General features: G+C 39.1%; 2 protein-coding genes across 4 annotated transcripts in view; one reads left to right on the forward strand and one right to left on the reverse strand.

The window, feature by feature from the left end:
- Positions 1 to 22,135, forward strand: part of SORBS2 (sorbin and SH3 domain containing 2) — a 192,436-nt gene that overhangs the window by 19,449 nt on the left and 150,852 nt on the right. The window lies entirely within an intron of this gene.
- On the reverse strand, positions 13,461 to 13,887 carry LOC104253045 (histone H2B 1/2/3/4/6). Its single transcript, XM_009819207.1, is given in 2 exon segments — positions 13,461 to 13,619; positions 13,621 to 13,887. Coding segments are annotated over 2 exon segments (426 nt in total).

Here is a 22,135-nt window from a genome sequence, read left to right on the forward strand (position 1 = left end):
GAATTTATGGTTTAAGAAAACAAGTGAAGACTAGCTATGACTAATCACTAAACAGTGTACACCCATTAGGTGCTGATAGATGCATCTTATTAGTCTCTATTATTTAAAGCAATATTCTGTACTCTTTCCATTCTGCTTTTCTCCTTTTGTCTTTTTTTCTCATATCAATTCCCAGCTTCCCTCTGTTTCCTTACTGTCTCTTTGGCAACATCTGATCCCCTCAGAGCTATTTGTAAATCAAATCGGTGACTGTCAGTAACGGCCATGGAGGTGCTGCAATAGAATCTGGTGTGGAGGAAGAATTTAAATGAGTTAGAGGTAAGAAACATCAACTAAGTAAAGAGTGTATCCAGTATGAACTAATTCCACATGATGTAAGGTATAAAGGCGTAGAATTAGGTCACTGATGTAGAAATCAAATGGGCATGAAGGGAGAGGGACATTTTTTCAGCTCATGATGAACTGAAGTATACTCACAAACAGAAGGTTTACAAGGAGACCCTGACAATAATATGACACAGGACAAATTAGATATTTTTGCATTGGAAAGGGTGACATCAAGTTCCAATTGAAGTCTAGAAGTTTTTCAGGTTTCAGTGGAGCCATGGTTTCTATCCAAGAGATGATTATACAGGATTTGAAAGTCTGTGGGTTATGCAAAGTCAGGCTCTCTCTTGGTCAGCAGTGATGTAAATAACATCAGCTGTCATGCTTTAACATTACAGTCACTTCAAACATTTTTTTAGACAGATGACCTTTGAAGGTGACTCTGGGCCCATGTGTTGTGCTCATAAACAGGATACTAACAAAGAAAAGCAGGCAGATTAATCATAAAATGAAGTATCATAGCAGCAGGTGCAAATAGTAATAGAAATGAGAGAACAGGATGACCAAAGAAGGTAGAATCGAGTGATGTAACAGTTTTTTAGTATGTTTGATTTAAAATAATCAGCTTTGAGCAAACAGTGATAAGCATCAAACAACCATGCGGTTTGTGGAGCACAATAACCTTATGAGAGAGCTAGTGTGGGAATGGGTTATCTACTCTCAGCCTATGGACTGTTCTCTGTATACTTACATATGTGACCAACCTATGAGTAACAATACAGATGGCATGTGCCCAGGGAACATGCTCAGATATCAAATTAGGGTACATTGTATAACGTTACACTGTGGAACAGCCGAATGTCACTTCTGTATCAGAAGGATCAGGTATTGAATATAATACACCAATGATGAGGTTGCATCTGGAGCGGGCAAATTACATCAGATGTGACCTTGGAACAATATTTCTGCTCCAGTGAGCCTGTCTGCATGAACATGGAAATAAAAGTTCACAATTCCTGCTTGTTTGTAAACTAGAATTTTACAAATATGTACTTTGGTGTTGTGTCCTACTACTCCGATAGTGATCCTTTCACATGTCGTTATTTCAGTATTACATTAAGCATGTTACTTATTGCCAGTTTGTATTTTCTTTACTGTTGGATGTGGTGTATAGCTTCCTATTTGAGAGATGGCTGTACTATAGATATTCTGTCTGTGTTCATTTTTCTTCAAATAGTGTGGTGTCTTTTCATGAAAACTTTTTTAACAAAAGTTGACCTTTCTGAAATTATGAAGCTTCTTAACATTCTAGAGCTAAAACAAAAACTAAAGAGACTTTCAAAGGCACTGGTGTAATGGAAAACTTGATGTATGGGAGGGAGAAGGGAGGGAAGTAAATACTTAAAAGGGCAGCATGTATCTTTGAGTAAAGGCATGCTGGATGACCACATTCTAGATCTACTCCTGCTTTCAGTTTTTTTGAAGCATGAAATGTATTTTTCTGTTCAGATGTATTGTCCCATAACAGTGCTGTAATAACTAATGCTGCTGTAAAGCAGGAAATTCCAAAGATGGAGCCTTTTCTTCTGTTATTTCTTCCCTAAGTGGATTGATTTTTCCCCCCCCCATCTTTCTGTCCTGAATAAAGATAGTGTTCTGATTCATCCACCCTTAAAAACCTCACCAACCACCATCAGGGGGTTGAATAGCACAGATGTGGTTCTGTGTTCCTAAGTAACATGAGTTAACATAGTACACGTTTTCAAAAGTTGATGCTGAAGATGGCAAGCCTCAAACGATGGGGGGGGGAAATACGATGGCAGGAAAAGCAACCCTTCTTCCTGTCGATCTTTACTATGATCAAACTATACAGTAAACATTCTTGTTAGCCTTTTCAGAAAATAGCTGTTAAATAATGCTGAGGCATAGAATAATGAAAGCTTTACCTATTGATAGGGCACTTGTCTTGCATTTTATGTACAAGTATTAAAGCAGGGTACAACTGAACTCTTTGATGGGTAACTAAAGCTATCCCTTGTTTAGCAGCAGTTGCTGATAAGTTAAATTTGTCCACAAGCATAGCGGTTTTAATCTTTTTCTTCTTCAGGACTCAAAAGAAAAGGCAGGGATGCATGAGAAAACCCAAGGGAAATGGAATCAGTAACTGCAGTTCTCATAGCTGAAAATCAAATTCATCAAGGCTTATAAAAACAGTAAAATGCATTGATTTCTGAAGGTTTCATTTGTTTATAGGATCAACAGTTATGCTAATAGGAAATCAGTAGTTGTGACTGAGTGTCAAAATAGGTGGAAGGGTCTTTGTGGTTTTTCAAACAGTTTAAAAACAATGTGTCCAGTTCCTTACTGAATTTTTTTTTGAGCGGCGTAATAGGTGAAGTCCCAGTTCAACTGTAGCAAGACTGAAAGGTAGTTGTAATACTTCCTAAGAGGCTTAGGGTTGGATGGTGTAGCCCGTGATGAGAAGGGTAGGGACAAGAGCAGGACAGCCATAAAGTGTTCTTTTCAGTATGTTGCCATGTTGTCTGAGGACTCATTAACTGTAGCCTGAATGTAAAGCTTCATCACCATAGTGTACCTTGAGCGTTATCATGTTAATAAAGCCACATATTTCTCAGTGGGATAGGCACAAGTGTGTGAAGCCACAGAAAGCACAGCATGCCACCTTGCAAAAAGGCATAGATGGTACTTAACCATCATGTCAGTAGCAAGTGATGAAGGTGCAGAAGATGCAATAAGTTTTCGTATGTCAACAAGTTATAAATATTTGTACCTGAGGTAAGAATTTGAGAGACAAATTAGCTAATTATAGAGATCTCATGAGTGTTCTTGATGAAATGCAGTGACCTGTCTCTAGATATAGCAGTAAGGAATACCAATAAAAGAAATAGAAATAGGGATTTCTGAAATGTAAATTGTAGATGAGACATTAGTACTTGAGTTCATTATATATACAAAAGTCAGAATGAGTTATGAAAGCAGAGTGGTCAGATTTATATTTTTACTATGATTAATGAGATTAAGTGCAAAAGCAGAGTAGACTATACCACAAAACCCATAAAAGTACAAATTTCAATTCGTAACAGTTAGGATTAAGACTGCTTTTGGTCTTTTGATTGGAATAAAATACAAATGTAAACAAAACATCTCATGGCTGTTTACAGCTAATCTCATAACCTGTTCTGAATCTGACTAGAACAAGGATATCCAGTAGGACTGTCTTCCTAAAAGCTAATACTTTGCCAAAATTCAGTTTTAGCAAATGAGAGGGAGAGGTTGTCCATGATTCAGTTACCTGGATCAATTCTGATGTCTGGAAAAAATGCATGAACTGGAAATTACATGTTACTACAGAGGCTTCTGTGCATATGAACAGTATTTTCACTATTTGAAGTGACCACAAGGGAAAAGTAGTGATTCAGGGCAGTGGCACAAAGTGTGGTGTAGACAGTTAAACTGGATGCTTGGATGTTCTGTCTTTGTTCATTTTCTCTTAATAAAAAATTAGACACTGTTATAAAACTAAAAAAATTTCCTATTTTGTAAACATAAACATCTTCTGAAATCAAGATATTGTTGGCACCAAGTTTTCAAGCAGGTGCAAAATGACATTTGTAAGGTACTAAATGCCTGTTTCTCACTGAATTTCACATTCGAGAACCTCAAATTCTCTGTTCTGTTACGCAGATAAGAGCTTTTGTAGTTCCTTGAACTATGATAAATAAGGACAAATAAATAATTGGTATGACATGATTATTGATTGGCGAGAATTACAAAGAATTGTATTTTAGGAAGGTTATTTACTAAAGCTCTAGAACAGAATGTTTTGCGCTCTCCAATGAAGCAGCCAGTACGAGCCATCATAAGGGGTGGGTTAATGGATTAGATGGCCCCAGCTTTGGCTTGGTATTTCAGCTGCTGTTTTTAAACATCATGAGACATCTATGGAAGTTTTGAATTTCAAAAAGACTGTAGGTTTTGAGGCAGTCCTAAACTGTAGTGATTGGCCTAAATGAAGTATATGGTAAATGATTCCCTTTTGAACATAGAGGTCACACTACTGACTTCTGTGTGTTTTGTGCTTTACACTTAAGATTTTAAGCAGCTATTGTCTGATTTACACATCAACCCTGGTTTTTTGTTTTTTTTTTTCCTTCTAATAGTAAGGATTTTAGAGACAAGCAAGCAGTAGCGACCCAAAGGGATGCCAGTGGAAAACACTCAATATGTATTATTTAAGTCCTATATTGATCATGTACATCACACTGCTCCTTCTAGCCAATTATGTATTTCACACATTTTAATAAGCAAATTCTGACAGAAACCAGCAATTGCCAGTAAAATTTTTATTTAATTTCTAGTGAATTTTGAATTAACAGGGAACTCTAAGCAGTGACATCCTCCCAGATAATCAAATTCATGGTAACTGCACTGTTTTTCTTCTGGAGAAATCTGTACTTGTTAGGAATCCCAAGGAAAAAATAATTTCAGTATGACTGATGCAATCAAATGGTTTACTTTGAATAAGTAAAATATAAAAGAGGCTAATGAAATGAAGTGCTACTGTATGAGAGCTAAGTGAGACGCTGATAGGTTTGACAGTAGAATAAAGACCAAACCAAAGACTTTGTTTTGACATACATGCAGACCATCAGGCAAATTCAAGTCTTTTAACAGACCTCTTCTATAAGGGTCACTTTACAGATATGGATCGTGTAATCTGAGCCTTGCAGATTATCATTCTACTTTTAAACAAGTACAAGAGAGAGGTGTTTAATTCCTTATTTGCATAGTTGTAGATTTACATGTTCACATGCTTTTACCAGTGGCATTTGATTCACAGATGACTGATTTATGGGCTTGAGGAAAGGCCAGATTCAGGACACACTTCATCATCAGGACTGCAAACTCTACAAAAATTGTTTGGAGGTCTGCACCTGTTCTAGTTAACACATACTATAGCAAAGCATTAGGAGGATGCCTTCGAGCTTGAGGCAATAGTTTTCTTATGAGCAAGGCAAAATTAATTGCAGAGATATGCTAAATAAATCCAGGTGTGAATTTGTTTACTTTTTGTAATATTTAGTGGTGTAATTATGTTAAACATAATTCTCTAAAATCAGTCACTGCTTAAAACCACAAATGAAAATAAACATGTCATATGGCTAAGAGTGAGCTACAAAAAGTACAAGAGCAAATAGGTGTTACACTATTTCTATGTAGATGCATTCCACTGTCAGTGCTGGCATTCACTCGCTGTATCATTAGCCATCAGAAGAGAATGGGGCAGATTAATTATTTCCTAATGAACAGTTAAAAAGACTGTCATCTGAATTGCTATTTGAAAGGAAACTCTTGTGTTTAAGTAATTGTTTCTATCAATATTGGATCATCACCATGCAAAGAAAGGATTGGAGTCAAGTTCTCCTTGCAATAGGTGCTGAATATAAAAGATGGAACACGCTTGCTTGCAAAGGTAAACTGAAGGTTTATTAACAGGTGGCTTTGACCACTACTTGTCCATGATACCAGTGGTTTCCTGATTTCCTATAACAGAAATGAAAATTTAAAAAGAGCTTGAGGAACAAGCAAGTAGTAGCTGTGTAGATAAACTTGGGAAATGTTCTTATGATAAAAGGCTACTGCTTCTTATGAATGGGTGAAACGTATGTGGGAAAATCAGAGCAGATATTGTCTGAAGTTGTGATGAGAGTTTTGGGAGTTGCAAGAGGAGACAGGAAGAGTTATGAAAGTGCTTGAAAGGGAAGAGGAGAAAGATATCATTGCTGCAGTGAGAAGACAAGGAGCCAGCTGTCTGTGCCCACTGTTCTGGGGCAGGGACAGGTACGATGGCTTCAAAACAAAAAAAGACTGTTCTCATGGGGTGCATTTTACATAGATCAGAAAGCATTACCTAAAACTGCAGGCCTAGATACTGTAGTTAAATTGTATGATGACAGAGGCCCAAACAATAGCATTCCTGATGGGGTTAAAAAAAAAAAAAAACACACACCACCCCAGACTTCAAAAATGCTGTGGAGAAATCAGTCCTCTCCGCAAAAGCTACAACACACTGCTTAGGAGAGCGAAGGGGAAGCAGGTGTGAGGGAAAATGAGCCAGGTCCTTGAGGAATTCACATGGTTGAGTATCCAAGGTCTTTTGTGTTTAATGACTTTTTTTTATATTTTCATTCTAGTCAAATTTCTAACCTATAGACAGTGTGCCAGGGTGTCCCACAGATATTTCTTTAATTGTTCTTTAGTCTTCATATGTACACTTAAAAATCCCAATTTGCAGATTTGAAAACAAATTGATCCCCTTCTGTGGTTTTAATCTTTATGTTGCATTTTATTCTTGGGGGACCCAAATGGTCAAGTCTTGGCTGTTCATAAACACTTTAGATGAAGCATTAGAAGTTTGGCCCGTGTTTTCAAATAGATAGTTATGTGAATAACCATTATGGAAACAGGATTCTCTCTAGCTGTTCTCCACCAGCAATGGAATAATGCGATTCTGAGGATAGGGGTCAGGTAGTAGGTGGTTTGAAGGCAAGTGTAACACTTCATAAAGGAAGTTGCTGTGGTGCTCAGTTTAGCTGGCCGTTGTGAAAGAGAGAACTTGATTCTCTGATTCTGAAGTCAGTACCCCAAACCATCTATGAGACAGCTATTTACACTCTGAGCTATCTGCTTCTTCTTCTATGTCTGTATATTTGCTGAAAATTCTCCATTCTAATCCCTGTCCATTGGTTTTGTACCGAATTAATTTAACTGAGGCAAATTGTGTTAGAATGTTAGTGGGATATCTTGGGTGTTTCGCTTTATATACACCTGTGATCCTGTGACTGCAAATTCTTTATGGAAGGTGTCTATTTCTCAGTGCATGTAGGTTTTCAAATTATCAGCTGAGCTGGAAGTTTGAAGGTGGCTTGAGTTCAAACATGGCTTAAAAGAATAATTATATTGCAAGCTCTCTTGTGTGTAGTTGTCTCAGAAATCTATGTAACTCTACTGTCGTCTTCAGTATTGTATACATTTTAGTTAGACTTCTGTGGTCTTTATCTTCCAGCATGTTTTGGAACAGCTTCTCTTTACGTTCATTAAAAGTGTGTTTTTTCTGAACTATTATCGTAGATAATGCTGTGAAAGTTTCACATTCAATACCTAAATTGTAAAAACACTCTAATCATATATGTAAATTAAATCTTAAAGAAGTCCCTCCTTTTGTTATTGGACTTATTTTCTCTAGTGTTGACATGTGGATAGTTTTTACTGAGGACCTTTTTAAAGAGCTAAAAGGATTTTTAGGTCTTCAGTACCCAAAAGCAGATAGTTTTGTTAATGAACTGTCTTACGGATAGGTTTGGAACTATACTCTGAGGCCCCTACCCCCTTTTGGTGGGTACAGTATACGATTGTAAAATTTGTACCCTTAGATTTGCAAAACTGAAATCTAACTTCCTGTTTTTCATAATCCTAAATTAGTATCTCCTGCAGCAAGTGCTGAAATTAAGATTCAAGTTTAGGCATGTAAGAATCTAGTCTGAATAAGACTCTTAAAAGCAAGGTCATGACTTCAAGGTAGTTGCTCTTCCATGACTTACCTCAAACCTGGGTGTATATAGTATTCCTTCCAAAAACACATTATAAACAAGGAACTTAGAATTTATTTAAACGTTTGTTTGAAGAGGGCAAACATATGTTTAGCAAAATGAAGCTTACAAATGAAATTGTTATAGACTATGGTATTTTTCAGAAGCTCTTGTTGATCTGTGTGCTCCCTTTGAAGGCAATGATACAAGTTCTCCCTGAATTCATTAAAACTAGTTACAGGAAATCTGTGTGCTTTTAAAAAGCCACTGAAAAGGCCTTAGTATCCAGCTTTTTACTATTCTAGTTTTAAGTTCAGCCCAAAATGCCTCGTAAATGCATTTTGGAGAATACTGGAAAGATTTAAATAAAAGATGAAAAAAAAGTGTTGCACTTGTGTCTATTTCTGTCACTTGAAATAATGATTTTTATTTTTTTAATTCACATAGGCATGTAAGTCTTATATAATTAGTAAGATCTGCTGAAAAGGTTGGCACTGTCTGAATGAATCTGCTAACCTTATTTACAGTATATTTATTACTGGAAATGGCTTTACATGTGTATACACACATTTTATCATATTTTTTTGATGTCCTGGTAGATACATAGTTCTGCCTCCTAAAACTTGATGAACTTCAGAAGTTACTTTCAAATTATGCTGTGCATTTCAAGCTGGGATCCTACAAATGCTAACCAGGCTTGAAAATTGAGGTCAGTGTAGTTTTGGTGTTTTGTCATGCTTAACTTTCTGTGCTGTCTGTATCAGACGCATCTGAAAGTTCGAAATGTCACCATCTAAATCAAGGTAAGGCGTCACCTTAGCTTCATGAAGATGAATCAGGAAGTAGAGATACCGTGTTGTGTCATTACAAAGGCAGCAACATTTCAATATTGTATCATAAAAAGATTTTGTATGTTGACTTCTTTAGGTATGGATCACATAACAGTTGTTAGCATAGAGTTTTGTTTATATTTCAATGCTATTTCTATTTTTAAAAGTACTATAAAAATGATTTGAAGTATTCAACTTACGGACAGTATCTAGTTCATGACACCAGTCTATCGTAAGCTGATTTTATTATAAATACAAAAAGCTGTATAGATACTACGTAAAACTATTAGTGATTTCCCCCACTCTATTGTGGTACTTTGGTTTCAAACTCTAGTCTTCAGATAACTGTCGATCATATGTCATTTCTTTTCACCCTGCTGATCAGAATGCAAAGGCTAAAAAATTAACATTAAATGCTTTTCTAATGTTTTCCTTATAAGCAATTTGTTTAATTACTGTAGGAATCAAATGTGCATAAGCTTAAATTGCAAGTCAGTGGGTTCGTAGGAGAAGGCAAGGCAATGCAAGGAGCTTAGTGTGTTTTGGACACTAAATTTATAATAATTAAACTTCTGCTAAGATATGTTTAATATGTCTATTTTTGATGGTTTTGTGTACAACACTGTAATTTGACAACTTTTTATCTCTACGTTCTCTTTCAGGAGGTAAGATAGAAAACTGGGATGATTAACTATGTTGTATAAATTTAGTAGAGAAAATTTACCTTTCAACTTCTCAATTTTGTTTTTCCATGTATGTAAAGCTTTCAAGCCTTTTTAGAAGCAGAGAATACCAACAGTCACTGACTTCATCCTTTAGTTTTCTTAAGTGCAAATGTTCACTAGTCTGTTGTTCCTTGTAGTGATCTCTGCCTAAGGGTTAGAATTGAGAATTTCTGTTTTCAACAGGACCAAGCTGATGAAAAATTGAAGAACCTTGAGGCAAAAAAGAGTCTTCTGAGCTTTTATTATTAATAGGTGGATTACTTTGAAAAACAGAGGATGTTAAAGTTCTGAGGAAGTAAACAATTTCTAGGAAGGGAAATCCGCCTTTCCATATGTGTTTTTTTTCAAAGAGAGGAAATTACCTAATAAGTGTAAAACTTCAGGGATACAAAATAGAATATCTACTTCAGATTATATTGTCTTTGATTTCCCATTCTCACATATCTTGATCTGCCTGAATGTGATTGTGATGTTTTCATTTCTGCTCTTCAAGCCTTCTGTATAACTTCAACTGCCATGGATTTAGGTTTATGGTATGGACACAGGTGCTGCTTCCTTTACCCAATGTGCAAAGTACATATAGTTGTACTGTTCCAACTGTCAGTTTGTTACTGTTTAAGAACATTTTAGAGGACTTTACTCTGCACCTTCCTGGTTGGCACTGGCTTTTGTTATATGAATTGGCATCTCCTAAAAGGCCTGATTTTCATAAGAAGTATACGCTGCATCTCTTGAAAAGTGCCCTTCATCATGTGTCTTACTGGGTACCAAAAATGGAGATAGCAAGGAAGTGTTATTTTAGAATTGTGTCTGTAGACTGTTTTACTTGTGGAAGAATTTTTCTGTGCAGGGATAAAACCTTTGGTGGAAAACATGGCTACAGTTTTGGATTCTTCATTAATTAATGATGTTCACTGATCAGCAATGAAAGTGTACTGATGGAGGAGAATTAGGAAATTGCTAAAGTAACGTCACCCACAACGACTTCTGTCTTGTTGTCACTGTACTTGCTGCTTGAACTAGGGTCTAGTTCTGTTAGCTGAAAAATTAGTTGTAGCCTGCAAATGAGTCAACATAGAGCAATTAACTGGCAATACAGCTGTAACATCCTGTGTTGCCTTAAACACAGCAAACATCAACTTGTCTTTCCCCGGCTAGGAAAAGCATGAATATAGCTCAAACAAGTGTTGCAAACTAATAGCCTGTTCTGCAATTAATGGTATTATAGAGAACATAAATAGCAAACAAAAAACTGTAAAAGAGCTCTCATTTTCCCTTAGCTGAAGCAATACATGATAAATGACTACATACTAATGTTCTTCTGTTAACAAGAAAGCAAAACAAATGAAAGCTCAGTATTAATTTCCTGAGCCTTTCTCCTAGTGGGCTAGGGCTAATTTGGGTGTAGATATCCACTGGGGGATGTTGGCATTGTACTGTAACTTCACCTTTGGAAGCTGAAGCACTTCCTAGAAGCCAACTCCTCCTTTCCCTTCAAGATACTAGTGTGAAGAACTGTCAAATCTCTGGGCAAATTATGATCTTCAGGAATAAAGATATTTGAACAGGAAGGGATCAGTTTTCTGCTTTAGGGACTTCCTGTTAATCATGATACATCATACTGCAGCAGAGAAGATTGCCCAGGTGATTTGCCATCACCAAAAAAAGAAACATTGTTTAGCAGCTTCCTGCTGCTATATCATTCCCTTTCTTTAACATACTTATGTAACTTATCTGTCCTCAGATTTACAACAGTCTGTATTTGGATTGTCTGGAAAACATCAGTTTCAATAATACTACAATTGGGGTGTCAAGATTTTTCAAATCTATAGTGTCAGTTGCAAGTTCTCCAGGGCATGAAACTTTCTTGTACAATTCTGAGCCAAATGTATGCAGTTAACAAGATACTGTAGTTTTGGCCTTCCAAGACAGTATGAGCATGCTGCTATGTAATAACATCCAGCTGTATGATATTGCTCTGACCAATTGCAGGTGAACTTACATGTTGAGTCCTTACATTTATCTACTGATGTATGAGTGGGAAAGAAAACATGAGGCAGTTACTGTCTGCACCTTTCTGGGAATTACCAACAATTTGGTATATGGCCTATTTTTGGGGTCATGCTCAGTTTCGTAAAACCTTGAGAGCCTTGATGTTTCTAGCCAAGATGTACATTGATACTGATCACACTCTGATGCCCTGGGTTTTCCATTCTGGCTCTTGCAGCCCTAGAGCTTTTGAAATTCTCTGCAGGAATCGTAGTCCGTGCTGTGTGTAATTTATCTATGGTCTTTATTGTGTAGGCCTAACTTCATAAATTAAGTCTGTGCCTTCCAATAGCATGAAGCCACAAACTTGACAGGCTAGTTCTAGCTTATTAGAAATGGAAGGGTGAGAAACAGCTTTACTGTGCCCACAGAGCTGATTATGGGGGTGGGGGGGTGTCCATGGAACCTTTAAAGAAAGCAGTGATTCAGCTCTACTCTTGAATAAGGTGATTTCTGAATCTGTAAGAGATTTTGAGCTGAGTCCCAATCTAACGTAGTATTTTCCTTAAGTCATATTACTTCCTTTATTCTTACCTATTGGCTAAGCCTCACTGACATCTGTGGCTACCCTGCAGGACCTCAAACTTGCTGTGCTGTCTGTGTGCAGTGCAATATAAAGAAAGTGTAGGCTGGCAGTTGGGCAGCTTCTGGTCCTGATTTGACTTGTGTATGTTTGGAATTTTTGAGCTTGATTCTGTATATTTAAATCACCTGAACTGCTACGTTTCAGGCTTAAATTACAGGGAAGGACACTGGTTAGAATTAGGAAAAAAAAGTAATGCTAAGGATAACTAAGTACTGGAGCATCTAAAGAAGTTGGGGTATCTTTCTTGCTGGATGCCTTCTGAAACAGGCTGATCAAATGTCTGTCAGGAATTATACACTTACAGTTGATTTTGCTATTAGGAAGCAGATGAACAACATGACATGGAGATCCAGATCCTTTGATACGAGGGTTTGTAGGAGGACTGACTAAAATTCAGTCTGATGCTTCTAATATTGCCCAAAGTAAGAATGCTTTGTGACTTCTTACAAGCTGACATGGCTTGGTTTGTAGCCAGATCTCTTTTCACACCCTTCATGAATAACCAGCCTGTCACTGCTATCCCACCAAAAATCCCTTCAGAATCAGTGTATAGAAACAACTCGTGTGAAGGCATAAGAATGTGTGGTTTGGGGTAAAAGCATGTGGTCATAAGGAGAGTTCAAGCTGACTTCCAGTTCTGCCAGAATGTGGTGCAGATAGAATCATAGAATAATAGAATGGTTTGGGTTGGAAGGGTCTTTTAAAGGTCATCTAGTCCAACCTCCTTGCAGTGAGCAGGGACATCTTCAACTAGATCAGGTTGCTCAGAGCCCCATCCAGCCCAACTGTGAATGTTTCCAGGGATGGGACATCTACTATGTCTCTGGGCAACCTGTTCCAGTGTTTCACCACCCTCACTGTAAAAAAAAAAAAAAAAAAATTTCTACCTTACATCTAGTCTGAATCTATCAGTTTAAATTTTTCAGTTTAAAACCATTACCCCTTGTCCTATCTCAACAGGCCCTGCTTTTGTCCCCGTCTTTCTTATGAACCCCCTTTAAGTACTGAAAGGCTGCTATCAGGTCTCCCCGGACCCTTCTCTTCTCCAGGCTGAACAACCCCAACTCTCTCAGCCTGTTCTCATAGGAGAGGTGTTTCATCTCTCTGACTGTTTTTCTGGCCCTCCTCTGAACCTGCTCCAAGAGGTCCCTGTCTTTCTTGTGCTGAGGACTTCAGAAATGGACACAGTACTCCAGGTGGGGTGTCACCAGAGCAGAGTAGAGGGGCAGAATCACCTCCCTCGACCTGCTGGCCATGATTCTTTTGATGCAGCCCAGGATAACGGTTGGCCTTCTGGTCTGTGAGCACACATTGCCAGCTCATGTCTAGTTTTTCATCCACCAGTACATCCAAGTTCTTGGGCAATAGTACACTTTAGGTCTTGGAGCTGCTGTATTTGCCTGATAGCCTTGGTGCCCTCGGGCATGGCACACTTGGCCAGCTCCCTGGGCAGCTCCAAGTGCATGGCAGACTCTGCCTCTCAGGAACTCTCAGGTCAAGCATTCCTTTTGATGTGCCAGACAACATGGTTTTCTAGTGATACATCCAGTAATGTCATTGACAAAGGCGTTCATGGTGCCCATGGCCTTGGTTAGGATACCAGTCTCATAATGGATCTGCTTCAGCACCTTGTACTGATGGATGCAGTAACCCTCCTTTCTGCTATTCTTACATTGCTTGTAGCCCTTCTCTTGGGTTTTGGTGACAGCATTCTTGCAGTTCTTGTTGGGAGCAGGAGCTGTCTTGGTAGGCTCAGGCATTTTGGCAGCATCTTTTCTCACCAATAAGCAAAATGAAGGTGGTCAAAGGTGGAGGCAGCGTAGCTGCAAATGGCTTGAGTCCACTGGTGGCATATACCTGAGCTCTTTAATAACTACCTTCTTTGCAGCCTGAAGGACTGATAACTGTCATGATTGTGTGAAACTGAGTAGCAAGCTGAAAGTTTGCTGAAGCAGTTGTACCTCAATGAGCTTTATTTGACTTCAGCTGTTTTTATAATGTTAATATCCCATGTTGCAATTAGAGGTAGGAAACCCAAATGCAAATGTTGGGTCTTGCTGAAAACCAGGTATTTTCTTTGAGATCAGTCTCTTGGGGGGGGGGGGGGGGGGGGCAGGCGGAAATCAGAAAAATATTATACTCTGCCAGTATTAGCTTGTATTCTAAAATGCTGAAGTGTTATCTACCTGTAGCTGGAAGCCTTCAAAGAGTTGCACAGTTGCTTATGTCTTCAGGTTGTCTTTTCAGTTAAGTGGATTATAGCAGCACAAACTGCCTAAAGGAACATTTAAGGAAAGATGGTTCTCTACACTGCGTTTATCTGTTGTTTGACTTCTAGTGAGAGGTTTTGTACTCAGTTGAGGTGACAAGTATCATTCCCTTCACCCTGGAGTTCAGTGCCTGAAAGCTTCACTTGTGGTAGGTCTGCTGTCCCCTACCCTCCATGGTACAAGTAGCAGAAAATGTTAAATATTTGATTGGTAAAGCTAAGGACTGTTTTTCATATAGGTCCCATATTTTTTCTTTAGTAAATTGGCAGCTTAGCAAATTGGCTGAACACCATCGTGTTAATTATTGAAAAGCCTAAATTCCTTTGTGGATTTAGTCATAGTAATTGGAATACAAACTCAATACAGAGTGTGGAGGTGTAAAGCTGACCTGGACATAATCTGGTGGCTTAAGAAAAAGCAGAATGGCATTAGGCCTTGTGTGCTCTGTAACATAAAACTTTGAAGTGAAAGGAGGGAACTGGGACTTGTATTGCTTCTGTGAATTTCTTTTGCTTTGCGTGGACCGGCTAGCTTGAGACTGAGAGGGGCAGCTGTGCACAGGAGCATGCATGGTCTCAGAAACTAGTGATGGCAATTCTTCCTTGAGAATGGGGCACAGTCTTATCCATGGACAACTGTCGGAAGGTGTCAATCATAGAATCATTTAGGGTGGAAAAGACTTTTAAGATCATCAAGTCCAACAGTAAACCTAACCCTGCTAAGTCCACTACAAAACCATGTCCCTAAGCACCTCATCCACATGTCTTTTAAATACCTCCAGGGATGGTGCTTCAACCACCTTCCTGGACAGCCTGTTCCAATGTCTGACAACCCTTTTGGTGAAGAGATTTTTCCTAATATCCAGTCTAAACCTCTCCTGATGCAACTTGCAGCCATTTCCTCTTGTCCTGTCACTTGGGAGAAGAGACCAACACCCACCTCTCTGCAGCCCCCTTTCAGGTAGTTGTAGAGAGCAATGAGGTCTCCCTTCAGCCTCCTCTTCTCCAGACTGAACAACCCCAGTTCCCTCAGCCGCTCCTCATCAGACTTGTGCTCCAGACCCCTCACCAGCTTCGTCGCCCTTCTCTGGACACACTCCAGCACCTCAATGTCCTTCTTGGAGTGAGAGGCCCAAAACTGAACACAGTATTCGAGGTGCGGCCTCACCAGCGCCGAGTACAGGGGCACGATCACCTCCCTGGTCCTACTGGCCACGCTGTTTCTGATACAGGCCAGGATCCCATTGGCCTTCTTGGCCACCTGGGCACACTGCTGGCTCATATTCAGCCGGCTGTCAATCAACACCCCCAGGTCCTTTTCTGCGGGGCAGCTTTCCAGCCACTCGTCCCCAAGCCTGTAGTGTTGCCTGGGGTTGTTGTGACCCAAGTGCAGGACCCGGCACTCGGCCTTGTTGAACCTCATACAGTTGGCCTTGGCCCATCGATCCAGCCTGTCCAGATCCCTCTGCAGAGCCTTCCTACCCTCGAGCAGATCAACACACCCTCCCAACTTGGGTCTGCAAAATTGCTGAGGGTGCACTCAATCCCCTCATCCAGATCATCGATAAATATATTAAACAAGACCAGCCCCCATACTGAGCCCTGGGGGACTCCGCTTGTGACCGGCCGCCAACTGGATTTCACTCCATTCACCACGATTTTCTGGGCTTGGCTGTCCAGCCAGTTTTTTACCCAGCAAAGAGTGCACCTGTCCAAGCCATGAGCAGTCAGTTTCTCCATGAGAATGTTGTGGGAAACACTGCCAAAGGTTTTACTAAAGTCTAGGTAGACTATATACACGGCCTTTCCTTCATCCACAAAGAGGGTCACTTTGTCATAGAAGGAGATCAGGTTAGTCAGGCAGGACCTGCGTTAAGCAAACCCGTGCTGACTGGCCCTGATCGCCTGGTTGTCCCGTACATGCCCTGTGAGTGCCCTCAAGATGAACCTCTCCATAATCTTCCCCGGCACCGAGGTCAGGCTGACAGGCCTGTAGTTCCCCGGATCCTCCTTCTGGCCCTCGTTGCAGATGGGTGTCACATTTGCTAACCTCCAGTCCACTGTGACCTCCCTGGTTAGCCAGGACTGCTGGTCAGTGATGGTAAGTGGCTTGGTGAGCACTTCTGCCAGCTCCCTCAGTACTCTTGGGTGGATCCCAGCTGGTCCCATAGACTTGTGGGTGTCTAAGTAGCGTAGCAGGTTGCTAACCATTTCCCCTTGGATTGTGGGGGCTTCATTCTGCTCCCTATCCCTATCTTCCAGCTCAGGGGGCTGGGTACCTGGAGAAAAACTGGTCTTACTGTTAAAGACTGAGGCAAAAAAGGCATTAAGTACCTCAGGCTTTTCCTCATCCTTTCTCACTATGTTTCCCCCTACGTCCAGTAAGGGATAAAGATTCTCCTTAGCTCTCCTTTTGTCACTAATATATTTATAGAAACATTTTTTTGTTGTCTTTTACAGCTCTCGCCAGGTTAAGTTCTGGTTGGGCTTTGGCCCTTCTAATTTTCTCCCTGCAAAACCTTACAACATCCTTGTAGTCCTCTTGAGTTGCCTGCCCCTTCTTCCAGAGGTCATAAACTCTCTTCTTTTTCCTGAGTTCCCCCCAAAGCTCGCTCTTCAGCAAGGCTGGTTGTCTTTGCCACCAGCTCATCTTCTGGCACACAGGGACGCCCTGCTCCTGCTCCTTTAAGACTTCCTTCCTGAAGAGTGTCCAGCCTTCCTGGACTCCTTTGCCCTTCAGGACTGCCTCCCAAGGGACTCTGTCCACCAGGCTCCTAAACAGCCAAAGTCAGCCCTCTGGAAGTCCAAGGTAGCAGTTCTGCTGACCCCCTTCCTTAATTCTCTGAGAATCGAGAACTCTCTCATTTTGTGATCACTGTGCCCAAGATGGCTTCCCACTGTCGCATCCCCCACAAGGCCTTCTCTGTTCACAAACAACAGGTCCAGCGGGGCCTATATTTCAGAGTATATTGTTCAGGTGTTAATATTTCAGAGAAACTGGAGGAGAGGCAGTCACTCAAATTTTCCTTTCTCCTAGGTAAATGCTCTTTATTAAGCTGAAGAGAGTCAGGCTGTTGCTCTGTGAGCCACATGAAGTCTGTAATTACTCTATGAAAGATGGGCAGTGTCCTCAAAAGACCAGACAGTAGCTTGATGCTTAGTGTTCTGTGTCAGCAAAGCAGGAGATGTGAGTGTAAATCCTTTTGGAAATTTAATCCAGCTTTTCAGTATCTGTGGCAGATGTTTTAACAACCATCAGTACAGTGATTTTTTTAAAAAAATAAAGTGTGGTGGGGTAACACCATCTTCCACAGTTTTTATGAAGAGTGAAAATAACCTGAGAACATCTTATGGATGTTTGTGCCTCAAATGCAGGGTTGATAAAACACGGGTTTGTACATGACAGCTGTCACCGAAGTGGTTTCATCAAGGTGAGACACCGCTTGCTTGGTCCAGCAGGGGAATTTTAGTCAACTGGGGACTTTACTGTTAAAAGATATATAGATGCTTAGGAATTTGGGTATATGTAAAACGAGTATTTTAAAGATGGACACTTTAGGTTTGGGCTCAAAAATCCTTTTGAGAAGCTGGTTCAACAAACCCAGTCATTTGAGTTGGTAAGTCACAATGCCTATTGCAGGTTTTAGAGTCCTAGCTTGTTTACATGTCTGAGGTTTAGGCCTTTAGCAAAACCCTGCTCCCTAACACCCTCCCAAAAAACCCCCACAATTTTACACAGTATTTGAACACATTCTAACAGAAAATGAGTCTGAAAGACAAATAAACTTGTACAAAGTTCTTGAAACAATGGACTAGCGCTGTGTATCAGGAATGAGATAAACAATAAGCTTCTGTTCTCCATCTCCTGAAAAGGCCTTTTAATATTTATTTCCCCACATGTTTTTAACTGTTTACTCTTGGAACAGAGGAAGTCAGTTTTACTAGCAAAGTAGTGCTCTTAGCAGACATATCGTTCTCGTGGTCCGGTTTCATAGTGATAGCTGCAGTGACTCTAGTTGCTTTTCACATCATTAGGAGAGCAGTTATATGGTTTGCTGCCAGTTATATGAAATTGGCACAAGTATTGTAACTGGTTACAATAGATGACCAAGAGGATCTAAATATTTAGATAATATACTTTTAATAGTTGGTTTTTTAAATGCCTGTGATTTCACTGCAGGCTTGACAGTCTCCTTATGTTTTAATGTATTTATTTGGTGCTCAGTTAAAGGTATTGTAATTTTTAAAGGATTCTATATTATATAATGCTGTTATTAAACATATTAAAAAATTACAACCATTTCAATGACTGACAAAACTTTGTTTTTGAGTCCTTAGATATCAAACTAAATCTTCAGCAATGAAATTCAGTCTGGTTTTGCCAAAGATGACTGGCAGAAAATCTGGTACTAGCCATCTTTCCAGTTTCTATTTAGAAAACAGATTAATTTTCCAGAGATGTATTGTCTTGATAAGCATCTTATGTTGTTTTGGTTTTAGTATATTAGATCTCAAAGAAGTGTAAAGAAGGTCACAAATTCATAGATGCTGGCTCTATATCCAAGCCTTTTACATCTTCAGAAACATCTAACCATAAAGACAGTCAGTGACACTTTGTAGCTTTTGTAAAAGTTCTTGGATATATCAAGATTCCTGAAAAGCAAATTTTAGGTTGTATAGTAAACTCAACTTACTGTGATGGCAGAGCTGCTTATTTACAAAACATCTTTCACAAAAATCTGGCTAGGGCTTTCAGTCTTATATAATTTTTTTCTATCACCAGACAAAATTTTATTATAACTGGGGGGGACCAGACTTAACAAATTTCAAAGTAAAAAATGAGAACTGAATATAGCTAAAGACAGATGGTGTTTTTGAAAGAGAACGCAGATCTGCTGTTAGAGAACAACAGCAGAGGCAACTCTTCATCAAACATCTGCCATTTTGCACAAACATCAGTTGGTGTTAATGAAGTGAGGGCATGATTCTTTGTACTTGATGTCTTGATCCATGTATTTCAAATGTGTGAGTTATCAGTAAAACACTTCTGTTACAAATTCAGAAGGCTTCGTGGATACTTTGCTGGATCAGAGATTGCCTGGTAACTCTTGGTTAGCTCTTGAGTGTTTTCTGAGGAACACAAGGCAAAAAACCCCACATTTCCAAGCTTCCTCTTTCTGGTCTTCCTTCCAAGTTTTTCTAATGAGTTATATAGGGATGAATATACCAAACCTGGAGAGAAAAATTTAATAACTTTATTACTACCTGATGATATTAGTGAGGTGGGCCATCCATCATTAATTGTTTGAAGGAAGTGATGGAAAAAAGCCTCTTTAGGCAGGGTGGAGCACTCTGCTTTTTTAATATGGAGAGCTATTTTGGGATACGCTGAGATACTGGAGACCAGAATTGCTTATGGGGGAAACCAATGTGCTAACAAAGCAATCAAAAAAAAGAAGCATCCCACTGTGGACTTCAACAAACCTCACTCTCCTTTGAAAGTTTTGTTAAAATGAGAGTTCTCTAACCAGAGCTTCAGTATGGGAATTATGAAGCCACAAAGCAGTGATAAATGCTATGTGTGTCACTTCTGTACTGTTCACGCAGGTTGCAATTCATTGTCCCTGAGGGATGTAGATAATTTCCCACTTCTTGAAATGTCTTGACCAAAGATTCTATTGCCATGTGTGCTGGGACAGGTATATACGTAAGAGCAAGACTGCATTGTAGCCACTGTGGGAGAATTTTTGAAGTATTTTAACACAATCACCATGGGTATTTCATTGCAGTAACTTAATTTTCTTTAGGGTTAGGAAAAAGCGTCAGATGTAACTGTCACACTAACTTGGCTGCCTACATATTATTTCTTGCAATGTTGAATCCTATGTTCTGAAAGCTTGAGTCAATTTATTTTTCAATAGATGATCCACCTTTTTTGATGTGTAGCTGTAATGAAACTGTAGGAGAGACCGAAATTCAGGATTTGTTGTTTATGTGGGTTTTTAATGTTGAAGGTTTTTCAGTTCTTCTTTTTCATATGATGGTCTAGAAAAGTTCCAAAGTACATACATATCCAACTAAAGAAAGCTGCATGTGTAGTTGTAGTCATTGTTTATATGTGCTGACATCCTAATATGACAATTCTTAAGCTACTGCCACTACATGTGGCTGAGGCATGCATGATGACATAGGGTATAAAGATGTATTTATAAGTAACCGGGCTAGAATGCCAAGTGCATTTAATCAATAGGGGGGGAGGGCAACAACTGTTAATATAGAAGAAAGCTGTCTGTAGTGCTTTCCTACCTAAAAAATTCCTACCTGTTAATCCTCAGCCAAGTCTTGATTATCGTACTTAATGGAAGTTTATCATGACTTTTGATCAGTGCATAGATTTGCCCTAGTGAGAATTTAACAACCTTTTATGGTTAATGAGGCCCTAAAAATTTTGGAGTAGGAGAAAGTAGCTGACGTAATTTTTTTTTATTATTTTTTTCTAAAGAAGTTTATGTATAAAAATGAAGCTCTCATTGGTGGGAACATAATGATTGATCCTAATATATTAAGTAGGAGAAAAAGTATAAACTGACCATCAATAAATAACTTTTTAGTAGTTTTGTGGTAATTGTAAATATCTTGTGTCAGATACGAGTGAAATAGAGCAGAAATGTTCTGAGTTGTTGACTATTTCTATCAAAGAAATGAACTTCAAACCAGTTCTCAAGAAACAGACTGTTCAGCTACATGGTCTGATCAACTTGTGACCATTGTCAACCTTTAATTCCTGAGCATGTTCATACTGAGCATAGGTGAGGGCCAATTACAACTTATCTGATGATGCCAAACCTAAAATACTAACATCTAGCTGAACTTCAGAAATTAAACTGATGTCACTGGAGATTAATCTTTTCCCAACTATTTTCATCCTTTGGCTTTATAGGTATGTGATCCATTTGTCTGAAGACAGCTATCCCTGGCAGTAGGTTCAGCTAATGCATGTGTCCATGTGTTTTTCATTTATTTTACATTATGTAGGAACAATCACAAGTAATGGTTTATATGATATATGTGTAACTAGGTATTCCATCCTGTCCAGGAGAATGGTCACACTTCTTCATAGCTCCATTGCTTTTCAGCAGTGGAAGCTACTGAAAGCACACCTGAGACATTGAAAAAAGGTTCATTCTTATTGGTAAGATCCTTCAGGATCATATGTGTCCAAGACATTTGCAAGACTAGCTGAAGAACAGGACAAAGCATGTGATTGATAGCTTCCCTCCTGTCCTTCTGTATATTATTATTTTTTTTTATAATCTGGGAAATACTCATTTCAGAGATTAAAATGGTCAGTTCTGTGAATGAATTCTCTTAAGAGACTTCTGCAAATGCAAAGTGCATGCATGGTGCTTGCTTTCTCTAATGTTAAATGCATTTAATGTTATCTGTCATAGTTCGAGTTCAAATTCAAGAAACATGGTTATTTGGAAAAAATAAAAAATGAAAAAAATCTTACCCATACTCCTTGTTTCTTCCTGGGCAGGTAATATGCAATTCATTTAGACACATTATCATGTTACTAGAAGGTATTCCACTACTATTAAAATACCTGAATAGAAACATGTATAGAATAATATAAAGGAAAAAAAGTCATTACACCTGGTTGTACAGTGTTCGTCTACATATCTTGAAATTTAGACAGCGTGACTCCTCAAAAGGAGGATTCTTCTTCAGCCATTCCA

This window comes from Gavia stellata, chromosome 5, assembly GCF_030936135.1.
Source record: "Gavia stellata isolate bGavSte3 chromosome 5, bGavSte3.hap2, whole genome shotgun sequence".
In the NCBI taxonomy this organism is placed as follows: Eukaryota; Metazoa; Chordata; class Aves; order Gaviiformes; family Gaviidae; genus Gavia; species Gavia stellata.